We start from the raw sequence: 16,977 nt of genomic DNA on the forward strand, positions 1-16,977 counted from the left end.
AACCAGGTCGACATCCTTGCGGTTTTCCCTGGAAACTATCAGGGTTAATTCCTGATGAATTCATCATGATGGGCTAACTGGCCTGTTTTCATTCTCATCTATCACCCTTCACTGGTGCTCCGCCAGCGTATCCCGTTAGTGCAGGCGGGGTTACCATACCGCTTTCACCCATCAAAAAAAATTAAATATGTTCCCTACACAAATTCATTTTATCATCGCATCTCTCGCCATTAACAGGGATTTCATCCTCACACCTTGTCACCAAAATGGTCGCATACAGTGCGGTTTATGAGGAGTATCCTCCCGCGAAAGATTAAGCTGTAGAATGAGTTCCCTGCCGAAGTTTTCCCTAGAGGCTACAGCATGGCATTCTTCAAACAGTGCGTAATAAGGTTTCTCTAGTTTTCTTTCAGGCGTCCATAGGCTACAGTAACCATTTACTATCAGATAAGCTGTAGAACACTGCCTTAAAAGTTTACATAAAAGTTTTGATTACACCCTGTAGACATGGACAACACCATGGATATTAATATAACGCTTATGGTACTTTCCATGTGTTGCCATTTCTGAGAGCTATGATGTGTCGGTATAACAATATATATATATATATATATATATATATATATATATATATATATATATATATATATATATATATATATATATATATATATATATATATATATATATATATATATATATATATATATATCAGCAGTTTTGGTGATTATTAAAGAGACGCTGCTTATCCCTTGCCCATTAAGTTCCCTTAGTCATCTCTTATGATATCCATGGAAAAGGAAGGGGTGGCCCATTCTATACCGAGACCACACGGCAAAATATCGATTATTCGATATATATCGAAATGAATTCTCGACTTGACCGGCAATATTAAAATGGGCAACGACCTTTTTTCCGCTGTCTATTTTCAGAGAAACCCAATATATAGTTATCGCAGCTGTACCGGTAATGTTCATGCCTAGTTGGTGTATATCTGCTGATACAGAAGGTTAGTAGGTACCACGGTTTGTACTCCATGATTGATCCCCCACGCCATCCCCTGGTTGATAGAGATTAGTAACAGGAGCTAACAGCGCCATTGCTAGCAATACACCCTCAAATACTCCTTGCTGTCTTGCAGGACACCATCGTGGTTAATTCCTACCGAATCTGTCACGATGGGTCAACTGGCCTATCTCCGTCGTCACCTACCATCCCTCGGACTGAACCCTCAGAATGTTTCGTTATCGAACCACTGCCACATCTTCGGTTTGGTGAAGTCCAGCTCGTATTCCTCACACTTCTGTCCAGTTATCCTGGAAATTGTTAGAGATTAGAATCAGTCGCAATTCAACGACCATCGTTTAGGAAAGCGCTTATATGGTATATACCATACCATATCAGCCTTTAACTGTCCCCCCTTAAAAGATGGTGAGGGTTGCCTGTCTTTGCCACGCGTGGCAGACGATTTGGCAATTGCAGTTAGATTTTTGTGATGTTTTAAGAGGGCCGTTGCTACTCATCCCTCGACAATTACAGAATTTACAGGGTACAGAGGAATAACAACTGAGTCCTCAGGGTTAGCAACGCATAGGGGGTATCATGGGCGAAACAGTATACTCTGTTGTGTCCATGATACCGCTCATGTCTATCCACGGCGACGGTTACCACTTTCCGTCAGGTGGGCCGTCAGCTTGTTTGCCATTCTAAGTTGTATAAAAAAAAACATACAATGGAGAACTACTGTACACTACGATTATATAAATATACATACATAAATATATTAAATAAATATTACTTACATATACAAATATATATCATAAAAAAAATATTCAATTATAAATATACATACATAATTATAGATTACATACTATAATACCAATAAACAATTATACTGTATTGTAAAGATTTATCTCGACTTTGCTCACGCAATACATGCGTGGACCGCGCTCATGAATAAAGGCTTCTACTGAGTTAGAGAGTCGGACACCCAAATTTAAAGACGAGTAAAGCCAATATGAATAATTCGGGGGGAAAGGGATTGTTAGTAATGGAGGCTGAGAATCCCATTGCTAGCAATATACCCAACCAAGTCGACCTCCTCGCGGTTCCCCTGGAAACTATCATGGTTAATTGCTGATGAATTCATCATGATGGGCTAACTGGCCTGTTTTCATTCTCATCTATCACCCTTCACTGGTGCTCCGCCAGCGTATCCCGTTAGCGCAGGCGGGGTTACCATACCATTTTCACCCATCAATAAAATAAATATGAATAATTAATAAACAAAAAAACATAAAATTTTCATAATATTTGTTTTGATAATAACATCATTGATACATTGATACAAATTGGTATAGATGTAGTAATATTTTATTTAGATTTCTATAAAAAACAGTGCGGTGTGGTGCAAATATTTGTAAATCTTAATTGTTTGTATTAGCATAATACGAATAACAAGTGCAACCCGGTGGAAGAATGTTACATCTATTGCAAGTATATATTTGCATAACACTCATGCAATAAATATAAAGAAGCCGGTTCGAAACGAACACAGATGGCGCCACACGTTGCTGCGCCTCTCTCGATCATATCATAATATTATGAGTATTTCGTAACCCCATGATCATTAATAATGCGGTACATCATTTGGCTTTAATATTGCAGAAGAGAAAAACGATTTGTGAAACTTTAAACAATTCATTGTAATTTAAACCTTAATTACAAATGAGAAAGGGTTTAATTTTAAAACTAATATTCATTATTTAACTATGTATATAAATGTATAATGGGACTTTATAAACTGTCTGTACTTGGGAGATATTTGAGAAAAAAATATTTGAGGGGAAGCCAAAATTACATTTGTTTTGAAATTTTATTCTGAAGAGAAAAACGTTTGTGAAACTGTAAACTATCTCTATGTTTTTCCTTAATTACAAATGAGAAAAGTCATTTTTAAAACTAATATTGATTATATAACTATGTATATAAATGTATAATGATACTTTATAAACTGTCTGCACGTGGGAGATATTTGAGAAAAAAATTATATGAGGGGAAGCCAAAATTACATTTGTTTTGGCTTTAATATTGCAGAAGAGAAAAACGATTTGTGAAACTTTAAACAATTCAATGTAATTTAAACCTTAATTACAAATGAGAAAGGGTTCATTTTTAAAACTAATATTGATTATATAACTATGTATATAAATGTATAATGATACTTTATAAACTGTCTGCACGTGGGAGATATTTGAGAAAAAAATTATATGAGGGGAAGCCAAAATTACATTTGTTTTTGAAATTTTGTCTGTCTGTCTGTTTGTCGGTCTATCTGTCTATCTCTATGTTTGTTCCAGCCTCATGCAAAACTACTGCACCAAACCGGTGTATACCGATAGCGCGGGTGGCGACTATTTCATTAGCACCCATAAAAAACCATCATGGTTAATTCGTAGTAAATTTGCCACGATGCGCTAACTGACCTGCCTTTCATTCTCACCTATCATCCCTCACTGGTGTTCCGCCAACGTATATACCGAGTAAGCGAAGTTATAATTCCATTTTCATTCATTTTCATCCATTATCATCCATTATCATCCATTATCATACATTATCATACATTATCATACATTATCGTACATTATCATACATTATCATACATTATCGTACATTATCATACATTATCATACATTATCATCTATTATCATCCATTAAAACCATCAACAACCCAATTATTTCATGTCAAGGGCCCATTACAAACGCCCTCTACCCGCTAAGCCGCATGCATGCAGTTTTTGTGCAGTCCTTCAAATATGATACATGGTATTTTAACACCGTCAGTGTAATTTTTGAATTATTGGACATCCTTCCCATTGTTTATGCTTACTCAATTGTCCAAAACGATGTCTTCGGTTCAGATATGGGAGTTACATTATGGACAGCTATGACGGCCGGTCTACCCGTCATACTCGTGAACGGACGCCATCTCGGTCCGGCCTGCTCACGTTTGCTACGGTTGACTCATATAAATAAATAAATAGCGATAGCTAGTTCCAAAGTAAGCAGAGCTTGAACTATGAACACCAGATATCTGATAAATATACCTTAAATATATATATATATATATTGTAAATACATACATATTACATACATAAAAGAAGCCCACGCCAATACAGATAATATAAATAAGAATTTTTGTATTATATGAATGAATGAATGAATGAAAACTGTATATTGTTGCGTTCAAAGAATGATACAACATGGCCATAGCGAAGGGGAGGGGGCATCGAAGGGCAATGCCCTACCTTAAATTAAAAGGCCCCAAGAAATTTAGACAGATTCGCTTTTTCGATGTCACTTAATTACGATTTCTGCCCTACCAAAAAGTTTATTTGCCCTACCTTAAACTTGTGTACTAAATACGGCCCTGTGTTACTAGGAAATTGTAATTAAAAAGTTAATGTCTATGTATATGTAATGAAATCTAAATGTTTAATGCCCTTTTAAACACACCTTGTATTTTATCAATGAAACTAAAGATACCCAAAGGGACTTCGATTGTAAAACGATAAAAACCTGTGAACTTCTCATACTAACAGCATTACTCTGTCGAGTACTACTCATGTGTATAGGCGACGGTTACCACTTTCCATCAGGCGGGCCGTCAGCTTGTTTGCCATTCTAAGTTGTATAAAAAAAGGGTATTAAAAACTCAGAATTGTATTTCCTTTAAAAGAGCCCACGACTACGATTACGCCCTCTATATTTTATTTTCAAAAAGAAATAAGTTCTAAGTTCGATTATATATTTTTTATATATTTATTACCTCATATGTCTGTCAATTGTAAACCGAATTGGATTTTTTTTACCCGAAGGGATATACTTACAGATAGTGTGATTTAGTTTTAAATTAACAGCTTGTATCACAATTAAAGTTAGTTTTTTTTTATGACACACAGTTTTATTTTTAGCATTTTCCAAAAAATTTAAATTGAAAAATGTTTACTTTTTTTTTTTAGAAAAATCTCTTTGATCAGTTTTCTTGATAGAAGAAGAATGCCGTTTCAATTTCAGCTGTATTTTAATGGCCCACCATTAAAATACAGCTGAAATTGAAACGGCATGATTCATGGGTATATAATTAATGTATATATTAGATATCGGTTGTATATAGATATATAGATACTAGATTGGTACGGGCAATGTCGCAATTGGTGATAACCCTTCATCATTACATTACGAACTTTGTTGAAAAATATATAAATATCTAATACACAGATACGATTCGGTATCGCACATAACTGATATTATTCATGTCTACTGTATTTTTCATTTTATTCTCTCACCTGGTCCTCCTGAGGCACCTGACTATGGGATGGGCGCGCCTGAAACACTGCGGGCCTAGCACGTTAAAGTATGTGAGACCTATTTGGGCGGAGACCAGGGAGTTGGTGCGCCGGAGACACTCGCGGAATTTGACGTCACAGCTACAGTGCGATCTGAAATACAGAGACAATAACAATAAAATACTACTAATTACTAATATAATAAAAGAGAAAATTTATGAAGATGTATGGATGTACGTCAAGTGGACTTGAGGTAATAATCAATATCCTATGTCATTATGCTATGAATGTCTTATGATCAAGTTAAGTATTCGTTATTATGTATTTTGATTAAATTCTATTGAAATTAATTATACAAGTAAAATTTTATCACACAAAAAGCGATATGTCGCGAGCGAAATTAAAACAAAAATTCTAAATAGTAAACACAAATTAAACGAATAAAATATAGCAGTACAATCATAAGAAATTAAACCACAAGTTTATCATCAGTTAGCTAGTTTATTTATTTATTTTATTTATTTTTGTGGTACAACAACAGATTACAAACAAATCTTTTAACAATAGAATACAACAATAGCATTATAAGTTTGCAGTCCAACTATAGTTGTACTCAACATTCACAGAGGTGAAACAGAATAGGTTGATTTTTAATACAAAAATAATGAATGACAATAACTACATACAAAATAAGAATCAAAAACAAAAACAAAACCACTAAACTATGCTTATAAACTATTAGGTTATCAATGTATGTAAAGTGCTTAAGATGGTGCTAGTCGTTAAGATAAACCGTAGTTAAGTTATAACAAGGTTACAAGTTAAGTGCAACTTGAGTGCAACACGCGTGTCGTTGGATAATCTGTTGCGCAACTGCTGGATTGTCAACCGGCTGCGCAGGCGTCGCCGGTGAAAGCGCTCGCGCGCATTCTCTACACGTGTAACTAAATCATGATTCGAGCTTTTTTTGCACGACACTTTTAATTCTAGCCCATCGATAGTAATGGAAATAATTTATTTGCTCAAATATGAGTATTACAGATAGTATATTAAAAATTATTACGCCTAACATAACATGCCTAGACAATGGCGGACCGACATAAACGTAGTGGGTAGGCCGTGTAAATTAATACAACGGAACGGTCACCATACTACCCTGCAAAATTTATATTAATCGCTCGGTGGAGACGCCCTCTGTGTGACACTACACTTGACTACTACAAGACTGTCTTATTGTTACGTTGTAAATCTTATTATTATATATCTATTATAAAGAAAAACTAAAACAAATAAATATATTAAAGACTATTACAGCACCAACCGGAGTATTTATTAATATTGTATCAAACACTCCTTTTAATATAAATACTAATAAAATTCCATTATTATAGTCTATATGTGTAAACATACATACATATATACATATATGCGATATGTATACTTAAACCCAAGATTCCCAAATAAAACTTATATCTAAGGGATTTATAAATTCATATTTCAAATTTTGGTTGACAAAAAAAACTTACTGACCTATAGCAGGAAACGAGCTATCGATTATAGAAACTTATTATAATATTATGTTGATAAGACATCGCGTAACATGCATACAAAAAAATACAATAGAATTGAGGTCATCCTGAAAATATTAAACTTCTTTCATAAAAAGTGGCTATGAGAAAAGCTGAAATTTACTGAAATAAAAGTTATGCCTCTCTTTCTTTCTTAGTATTAACGTCATCAACATAGCAACCTTTAACTATCCACTGCTGAACATAAGCCTCCCCCTTAGTATTGCCAGTAATCGCCACGCTTGGCAGGCGGATTGGCAACCGCACTCAGGCTTTGGAGATATTTTAAGAAGGACGCTGCTGCTCATTTCTTGCGTTAAGTTTCCTTAGTCACTTCTTACGACTCCGACAGGATAGGAAAACGGTATATTTTCCCATAATTCACAGCAGTCGTTATCGATTTGTTAAAAAATTAATATAATTTAACCCTTAAATATCTGAAGTTTCAAATTTGATATCGGACTTTGATATCGGTTATAAATCGCATTGGGCGCCTACAATCGATTTTATTTTAATATTTGGCTGTTTACATGTTACCAATTTTTTTTTTTCAAAATAAATATATAAAAATATCGTTTTGATTTTTTTTTTTACTATTTTTTCCCATTATAAACACAGTAAAGGGTACACTTATATATTTTCAATTTGATTTAAAAAATCAGGTTTTTAAGGATTAATAAAGGAACGCACTTTATTTTCAACCGACTTAAAAAAGAAGGAGTTTACCATTCAATTTTCATCTCACAAAACCATATATGGAACACTCACTTACTGATCGTCACTAGCCCTCAATTTTTTCGTCCTTATTTTCACCGTTCTAGAAATAAATTGCCCCTCTACCCGCCCTTAAGTCCCTCCCTGACCACGTTAATAAAGTGTTCACAATTACCGCGCAATCCGGACGTCCATATCACAGATCGTTACACAAAGTATCCGGAACGACGCTTGTTGCAAATAAACTGTTAATAACTGGTTATTTTAAACTGTTGCACACATTAACATGTACATGTGGATATGTTGCAACAAATTTAAATTTTTTTTTAATGGGTGATAATGGTATGATAACCCCGTCTGCACTATCGGTATACACCGGCGGGGCGCCAGTGAAGGATGATAGGTGAGGATGAAACAGGTCAGTTAGCCCATCGTGACGAATTAAACTAGAAATAGTCACGATGGTTTCCAGGGGGAACCACGTGGAGGTCGACCTGACAGGGTATGTTGCTAGTAATAGGACTATTTGACCCCATTACTAACAATCCCTTTCCCTCCACAAATTTACATTAGGTACTCTATGTTTATGGAACATGGAATGTATTTTATTTTTTATTTATTTATTTATTCACTGGCCACTTTATTATTGCCAGCGACATCGTCCGCGTTTCCGTCGTTTTTCGTAAAATAAGTACCCTATGTCCTTCCTCACAGTTCAGTGGTTTTGATGTAACAGACACATTTCCCTTCACTGCTCTGCTCCTATTGATCGTAGCGTGATGAAAAGTATACTATAACCTGCCCAGGAATATTAAGAATAATTGTACCAAGTTTCGTTACAATCCGTTGAGTAGTTTTTGTTTCTATAACGAACATACAGACAGACAGACAAAAATTTTACTGATTGCATTTTTGTCATCAGTATCGATCACTAATCACCGCCTGATAGTTATTTTGAAAATATATTTCATGTACAGAATTGACCTCTCTACAGATTTATTATAAGTATAGATGTGAAAATGAGTTTGTTTGTTTGTGACCTTATAACTCCTTAACTGCTTAACCAATCACTATGAAATTTAGGATACACGTACTAAATGCGATGGAGAAGGCTAGAGGTTCATCCCGGTCAGCAAACATATCCCGGCTACTTATTTAACGAAAAACGACAGAAATGAGGACGAAATCGCGGGCAACAGCTAGTAAAGATGTAATGAAATGACCATATGCACTATTACTATATTAAATACACATATTACTCAATAGATAACATAAAACTATGCAATACTTTGCCAATCCTATGGCATTTAATTATCCAAGCTGAAGAAATTCTGGCATTCCATACATGGTCACCCATCATACTGTGCTTGACCTTGTTTCACCCAATTACAGTTACATCAAGTGAAACTATTACAAAAAAAAATACCATTTTTTTAATCAATTACAACAGATTTTCTTATGGTTTCGAGACATCTGCGTAGGTAGGTGGTTTTCGAACAATTTATACGCCATGGCAGGCCTCGGCAACTATTGCAAAATATGATAGATGAACAAACAGCAATTCGTAGCCGATATTATAGTTATTGCAATCAAAAATGTTACGTTAACTTTAAACCCTATATTTGAGTAATAAATAAACTGTATTACACAAAAAACCCTAGTTTAATTATACCAGAATCGATTCTTTTAATTTTTTTATATACAACTTAGAATTGCAAACAAGCTGACGGCCCACCTGACGGATAGTGGTAACCGTCGCCTACAGACATGAGCAGTACCATGGCCATAACAGAGTATACTGTTTCGCCCATGATACCCCCCATAGGTTGCCATTCCTGAGGACTCAGGTGTTATTCCTCCGTACCCAGTAAATTCACGCCATATCCCACCCTTCCAACCGAAACACAGCCATGCAAACACAACTGCTTCACGGTAGAAATCATATACAAAAATACAATTATATTATATAAATACGTTATCATATTTTTTATTAGGTTCATTACATTAGAATGGACCAGCCCTTCCTTTCCCGTGGGTGTCTTAAGAGGCGACTAAGGGAGGGCGAGGGATGGACAGCAGCGTCCCTCTTAAAACATCTCTCAAGCCTGACAACGGTTGCCAATCCGCCTGCCGAGCATGCCAACTACTGGCTAAACCCCCCAAGGGGAAGGCTTATGTTTAGCAGTGGATAAAGGCTGCACATCAGCCACGATGATGTTACATATATAATAATTCATTTATCCAGAGGGAGACTTTGTACAAAAGTCGATTGCTTGGGTACCTCTGTCCCATTCGTGTTTCAACCGTGAAGCAGTTGTGTTTGCATGGCTGCATTTCAGTTTGAAGGGTGGGATATGGCGTGAATTTACTGGGTACGGAGGAATAACATCTGTGTCCTCAGAAATGGCAACGCATGGGGGGTATCATGGGCGAAACAGTACACTCTGTTATGTCCACGGTACTGCTCATGTCTGTAGGCGACGGTTACCACTTTCCATCAGGTGGGCCGTCAGCTTGTTTGCTATTCTAAGTTGTATAAAAAAAATATTATTATAAGTCGAAAGAAATCGGTATACCTTAGGCCTTACCAGGCCTGATGATCAATTACTTACCTGGTGAAGAGTCCAGTGTTGGTGAGCCCATATTTGGTTTCACCAGCCTTTATATAGATCTTGCAGGCGTCGTGCTGCCGGCAGCACGTGTCCGTGAAGAAGAATAGTCCAAGATCTCCGGAGCGAGCGGTGGCCGAGTGGCCGTCACCACACCACACTGTTCCTGAAGGTTAGCAAATGGCATATTTTTTTTTAATTTAATTGTATTATTATACAATGAAATAAAAAAAAATACTTAAGTTTATAATGTATGTCTCTCTCCATAGGTTGCTATGTCTAAAAAATTCATGTTTTTTTAATGAGTTAAAATGAAATGGTTACCCCGCCTGTGCTATCGGTATACACTGGCGGAGTACCAGTGATAGGTGAGGATGAAAAGGCAGATCAGTTAGCCGATCGTGACGAATTCAACGATAAATTAGTCACGATGGTTTCCATGGGGAACCGCGTGGAGATCTCTCTGATATTGATGGGGTAACCATTCCATTATCATTCATTAAAAAAAAACACTTGTAAGATATAATGTCATAATATGCAACGCAACTATAATAATAAATATTTTAAGAAAATTGATAAAAAAAAATTATATACATGAGTACATTGTGTTCTATAAAAAAAACCGACTCCAATTATGACAAAGCCAAAGTTATTTAATTTAGTATTTAAACTACTGGATCGATTTTGATAAATTTTTTATGGTAACAATCTGAAAGTACAGTGAACGCTTGTCTTTTTCTCAATATCCTCTACCCAAAGGTTGTGTGGAAGAGATTGCTTAGCGATAAGGCCGCCTTTTGTATCACTTCTCATTAATATTTACTGTATTTGTTATTTCTCTTTTTACTTGGTGCAATAAAGTGTAAATAAATAAATAAATAAACGCTCTATATAAACAACTCATTTGACCCACTTTCAATAAAAAAGTTTCTTATTGGGAAAAGTTGCTTATAGGGGAAAAAAGGAGTATAAAAATAGGTACTTACCGTCTGGAAAATATTTCTACTTATTTCTTTTACTAACTAAGCTGAGTAGAATAAATAAAATATAAAAAATGTTATTCATACAAAGGTTACTTACATAGAGCGTTCGCTGTATATCCTTTCAGATAAATAAAGAATTATCCAAATCGGTTAACAACAAATGGAGTTATGATTTACAAACATAAAAAAATAAGATCGAATTGAGAGTCTTCTGTTTGAAGTCGGTTAATAAGTACAAAAGGATTGGCAAACTGTACAAGAATTCCCCGGTTTTGTCCTAGTTTGAAGGACAGTCCGGAGAAGTTTTTGAAAAATGTCTTTTGTTGTCGGGGGAAATCCAACTTTTTTTTATAGGTAGACGATCAATTGATCCACAATTAACCCTGTTTTTATATAACAATGTTTTTATTTATGTTACAAAAAATATTTTTTTCAGAAGTGTCCGGGGTTTAAAACCATATTTCGTCCAAATTTCCGGGATTTTTGCCGTGTTTATCCGGTGTCGGATAATTTAGGTGATGCCAGCCCTATGTACAGCTAGCTGTTCTTGCTTGTACATTTTAATATAAAGAAATTGGTCAGTGGACCATCAGCTTATCATTCCAAGTATCAGAAAATCTACCTGGATATATAGCTTGTACTCTATCCTTGAAGGCGTCAACCACGGAGGTCGCCACGTTGGCAACACTAGTGACCCCTGATGCCAAACTGCCCACAAACCCTCGGTCACTGTCCAAGGACCCGAAGTCCCTGACACCGGCCATCAGTTGGCTGAGTGGTTTGCTGATGCCTGATGAGATAGTCTTGAGGATACCGCGAGTAAATTGACCTGGAAGGGTAAAAATTTATTAATATTACTCGCTATATCACGCAACTATATCTACCAGAGGAAGACTTTGTACAAAAATCACTTGCTTAGGTACCGCTGTCCCATTCGTGTTTCAACTGTAAAGCAGTTATTTGCATGGCTGTATTTCGGTTTGAAGGGTGGGATATGGCGTGAATTTACAGGGTACAGAGGAATAACACCTGAGTCCTCAGGAATGGCAACGCATGAGGGGTATCATGGGCGAAACAGTATACTCTGTTATGTCCATGGTACTGCTCATGTGTATAGACGACGGTTACCACTTTCCATCAGGTGGGCCGTCAGCTTGTTTGACATTCTAAGTTGTATAAATAAATAAAGCAAAGTATACCGTGTCGCCCATGATACCGCTCATGAGTTGCCACTTTATTTCTATTGATGATTAATTTGAGAGTGTACACTCGGTCAACTATCATTCATAATATAAATTAGTTTACAAGAAATAGTTAAGTAACATATTATATTAGCTATCTGGGTTAACACGTTATAAATTATAAATGACATACAAATACGACTTGCGTTACTTAATCTGAAGCTTATTTAACATTTTACAACATAATCAAGTCACTTTATTGTATCTAATTTTTTACATTTATAATAGGTAAATTGTAGATTGTAAATTGCTTCATTATTCTCCCACGGGATTTATTACTTAACTCTCTTAGTATTAAGGTTTATATTACGTTATCTCATATCATCATCCTCATATCGGCCATTAACAGTCCACTGCTGAACATAGACCTCCTTCATTGAGTTTTGCCGGTAGTTGCCACGTTTGGCAGGCGTGTTGACAACCATATAGTTCCCTTAGTCGCCTCCTACGGCACCCACGGGGAAGAAAGGGGAAATATTGCTCATGTACTGTAATCAACGATGGGGTAGTCATGTCGAAAACTATTGTAGCAAACTGTTATACCCTAGCACTGTAAGGCTTAGTACTGCCTTGGAACTCCGCCTTAGACATTTTTGCGTTCCTCGACTGTCATTTAATAGCCATTTTTAAATCAGTCTGTCTTGAGCTTTCAAAGTGAACGGTTGCCTTTGAGACACGAGCACGACTACATGTCCTTAGTTTCCTTATTAATTAATAATTTGTCGCGAGTGTAAACAGCTACCTTTTTTTTTAAAAAAAAAAAAGCTATTTAAGGAAATCTCTATAAAAGAACATAACCACAAATAAAACAAACATATGTACTATCTATTGCCAACACAAGAAGTTAATTTCGTCTTATTTTATTAGTTGCTGGGAAAAGAATGTTTACCAGAGGGAGACTTTGTACAAAAGTCGTTTGCTTGGACACCTCTGTCCCATTCGTGTTTCAACCGTAAAGCAGTTGTGTTTGCATGGCTGTGTTTCGGTTTGAAGGGTGGGATATGGCGTGAATTTACAGGGTACTATTTATTTATTTATTTATTTTATTTATTTAATAAGGTTCACATACAACTTTTACATTTTACATGCAACTTAATAACACAAAAAATAATTTTGCCTAATGTAAAAATCTTTTATACGCGAACACCACATGCACTATTATAATATTTAATAAATCATTAACAATAACAATAAGATTATCTGAATAATAAGTAGATTATGAACTTATGTCTAAGATTTTCCGCAATAAGCTATATCTGCTGTTGGTGGGTCCAAAATTGATGTCAATTTACAAGGGTACAGAGGAATAACACCTGAGTACTCAGGAATGGCAACGCGTGGGGGGTATCATGGGCGAAACGGTATCCTCTGTTATGCTCATGTCTATAGGCGACGGTTGCCAATTCCCATCAGGTGGGCCGTCAGCTTGTTTGCCATACTAAGCTGTATTAAAAAAAAGAATCTTCTCTAATATAAACTCCCTAAGTTAACTCATAACCCTCAAGTAAAGGTTAATTAAAAATCAAACCTGGTATTTTTAAATACAGCAGAGTTTTTTTTTTTTTTTATACAACTTAGAATGGCAAACAAGCTGACGGCTCACCTGATGGAAAGTGGTAACCGTCGCCTATACACATGAGCAGTACCATGGACATAACAGAATATACTGTTTCGCCCATGATACCCCGCATGCGTTGCCATTCCTGAGGACTCAGGTGTTATTCCTCTGTACCCAGTAAATTCACGCCGTATAAAATACTTTGATATAACTTTAATTAATTTTCCACTGTCATTGACGATCGAACTGTAAACAAAGTCACGGCCTTACATTAGTAATTAAATTGTCAATAACAACAACTGTTATATCCTGTAGTATTGAATAATTATTTATTGGTTGTGTACAAATTAATTAGAATTGAATTATTATATTGTTACGCTCTCTAATTAGTTTTTTTTTTTTATATTATTGGTATTTGATTAGGTCAAATACCAATAATATTCACATTATGGAATGATTATAGAATGGCAACCCCACCTGGGCTAACTGAACTGCTTTCATCGTCACCTGTTATCCTTCACTGGTACCCCGCCAGCGTATACCAATAGCGCAGGCGGGGTTACCATTTCATTATCACCTATTAAAAAAAGGTAAACTGTTCAAAAATCGTATGCATGGGTACCCCGGTCCCATTCGTGTTTCAGTAGCAGCTGAATTTACATGGCTATATATAGCAGTGAAATTATAGGGTACAGAGGCATAACATCTTAGTCTCCAAGAAGAGCAACGCATGAGGGGTATCATGAGCGGCACAGTGTACTATAACATCCATTCTGTCTACAATCGATGGAGCAGATATATAGAACCTTCTAAAACTTATTCTGATACGATCTCAGCTACAAATTGAGTCCTCTAAAAATCAGGTTACGCTCAAAACACAAGGTCATGTCTAATCCATCATATAAAATCTAAAGAGTGCGTTTGTTTGTTGACCTAGAGCTTTGAAATTATGCACAAAATATGCGAGGTCTAAGGAATTGTACAAAAATTATATTATTATATTTAAATTTATTTTAATTTATTTAAACTTCAATACACAGTTATATAAATAAATAAATAATATATATATATATATATATATATATATATATATATATATATATATATATATATATATATATAGGGCATTTTTACACCTAACAGAGTTCTCTAGCAGTCAACCATGGGGCAAACAGAAAATAAAAAAGACGATGCATTTATTTTTATTAGTAAAATAAATGGCCGTAAGCTTGTTAAAAGATTATTGTACAAAAAATAAATATTCTCACTTACATGCATGCCTAAATATAATTTTATACTGAATATTTATATAACAAGTATATTATGATCTTGCCTAAGATACCAGAGGCCGGCTTTTTTACATTAGATGATTACTCTACCTACATAACAATAAAGAGCTAGATTGGAAGTTATAAACAGTACAGGTATTTGCATTGAATTGGATAACTTTTTTCATACCTTATGACGAAAGAAATGTTTAAAAGCACATTTAGCTATCTCGACAAAAAATGCTCACGACTATTATCTATTGTTGATTGGAACCGTTATGTACCTAACGCTATACCTTAATTTGGACTTGCATATTGGAATCCAACACGACAAGAGCAAGCCTAGCATTATCACTCAGATAAATTGGTTTCTTAATTACTCAAGGACTAAGACAGTATTTTTTTTAATGCTAATTTGTTTTTTTTTTTTTTATATCACGAAGGTGGCAAGCAAGCATACAGCCCGTTGAATATTTTAAATTGAAACAAACATTTTAGATCTTACCCAATCCCCCATTCTCTTCGCGACTCCTCAACCTCTCCGCCTCCAACGCTTCATTCTGCCTCTGCATCCTTTTAAATAGATCGTAAATACTCTTGGGTACAACTCTCTCCGCCACACTTTCCACAACGCTCTCCACCACACTACCAGCGAGTCCCATTAGCACTGACAAAGCATCAGTCTTTGGCGCCGTAGTGGGTACTACATCTTTAGAATCATAGTAATCTTCTGGTACCTCTTGATCGTCTTCTGCGTCGAGTTCTGTAAAAATTGGCACATCTATTTCCTCCTCTGAACTGTTTATGTCCCTCTCTGCTAAAGTCTCGATTTTTCTGGTTGAATTCGTATTAAGAACTTCAGTTGACATGTCATTCTGTATTACAGTCGTATCAATTATTTCTGTTGTAACGGGAACTGCTGTAGATGATTCTGGTTTTATAGTAGTTTTATTAAAAACATTTACTTTGTTACTAACAGTAGTAAAATCAGTAGTAGATTTTATTAGCGTTTCATTAGATATTTTTATTTTATTATTAACAGTAGTGGTTTCAATGTTAACAGTAAAATCTTCTGTGGCAATTTCAGAATTTTCAGTAGACGTTGGTAGTGTTACAGTTTGATTGATTACAATGTCAGGTAAATCTTTTATCGTAGTTGACAGAGGTATAACAGAATAGTCAGGTTCTGTTGTACTTTCAACTATAGTCAATAGTTTATTTTCTGTTGTACTAATTAATTCTAATGGAATAACACTATAATCATTTGTTGTAGTGTCAAAAATCTCTGATGTTGTATCAACTAATGTTTTAACTCGAGTATCATTAAGTTTCCCATCCTTTAATTTAACTTTTGTACTTTTGTCATCTTTAATAAGTATGTATCTATGGGATTCTTTATTAAAATTCTCATTTGAATGAAACGGCACATATTTTGTATTGAACTTAACTGAATATTGCTCGTCGAAGTCTATAATATTGTTTTCTATATTATTATCATCGTTTGAAATTTTACTATTAGTACTCTCTGTGCTCTGTATATTTTTTGGTAATGCTGTAGATATGCGACTTAAAATTAATATGGCACAGATGGGAGGTATCATTTTTCGTCTCACTCGATGATACATTGCTGTGTATCCATCTGCAACAAAATATTACAATTTGTTAATATACATATGTTAAATATGAAT

General features: G+C 35.2%; 1 protein-coding gene across 1 annotated transcript in view; it reads right to left on the bottom strand.

Annotated features, from left to right (window-relative positions):
* Positions 1 to 675: 675 nt before the first annotated feature.
* Positions 676 to 16,977, bottom strand: part of LOC113511186 (uncharacterized) — a 40,457-nt gene continuing 24,155 nt past the window's right edge. Inside the window, exons 2-6 of the mRNA XM_026894801.3 lie at positions 15,795 to 16,928; positions 11,845 to 12,051; positions 10,243 to 10,405; positions 5,349 to 5,501; positions 676 to 1,316 (exon numbers count right to left, since the gene is read on the bottom strand). Of these exons, the coding sequence (XP_026750602.2) occupies positions 1,232 to 1,316; positions 5,349 to 5,501; positions 10,243 to 10,405; positions 11,845 to 12,051; positions 15,795 to 16,914 (1,728 nt within the window). The 5' untranslated portion in view covers positions 16,915 to 16,928 and the 3' untranslated portion in view covers positions 676 to 1,231. The remainder of the gene's footprint in view (positions 1,317 to 5,348; positions 5,502 to 10,242; positions 10,406 to 11,844; positions 12,052 to 15,794; positions 16,929 to 16,977) is intronic.

The sequence above is a fragment of the Galleria mellonella genome, unplaced genomic scaffold, assembly GCF_026898425.1.
Source record: "Galleria mellonella isolate WM207_F2 unplaced genomic scaffold, CSIRO_AGI_GalMel_v1 utg625, whole genome shotgun sequence".
NCBI classification, from domain to species: domain Eukaryota; kingdom Metazoa; phylum Arthropoda; class Insecta; order Lepidoptera; family Pyralidae; genus Galleria; species Galleria mellonella.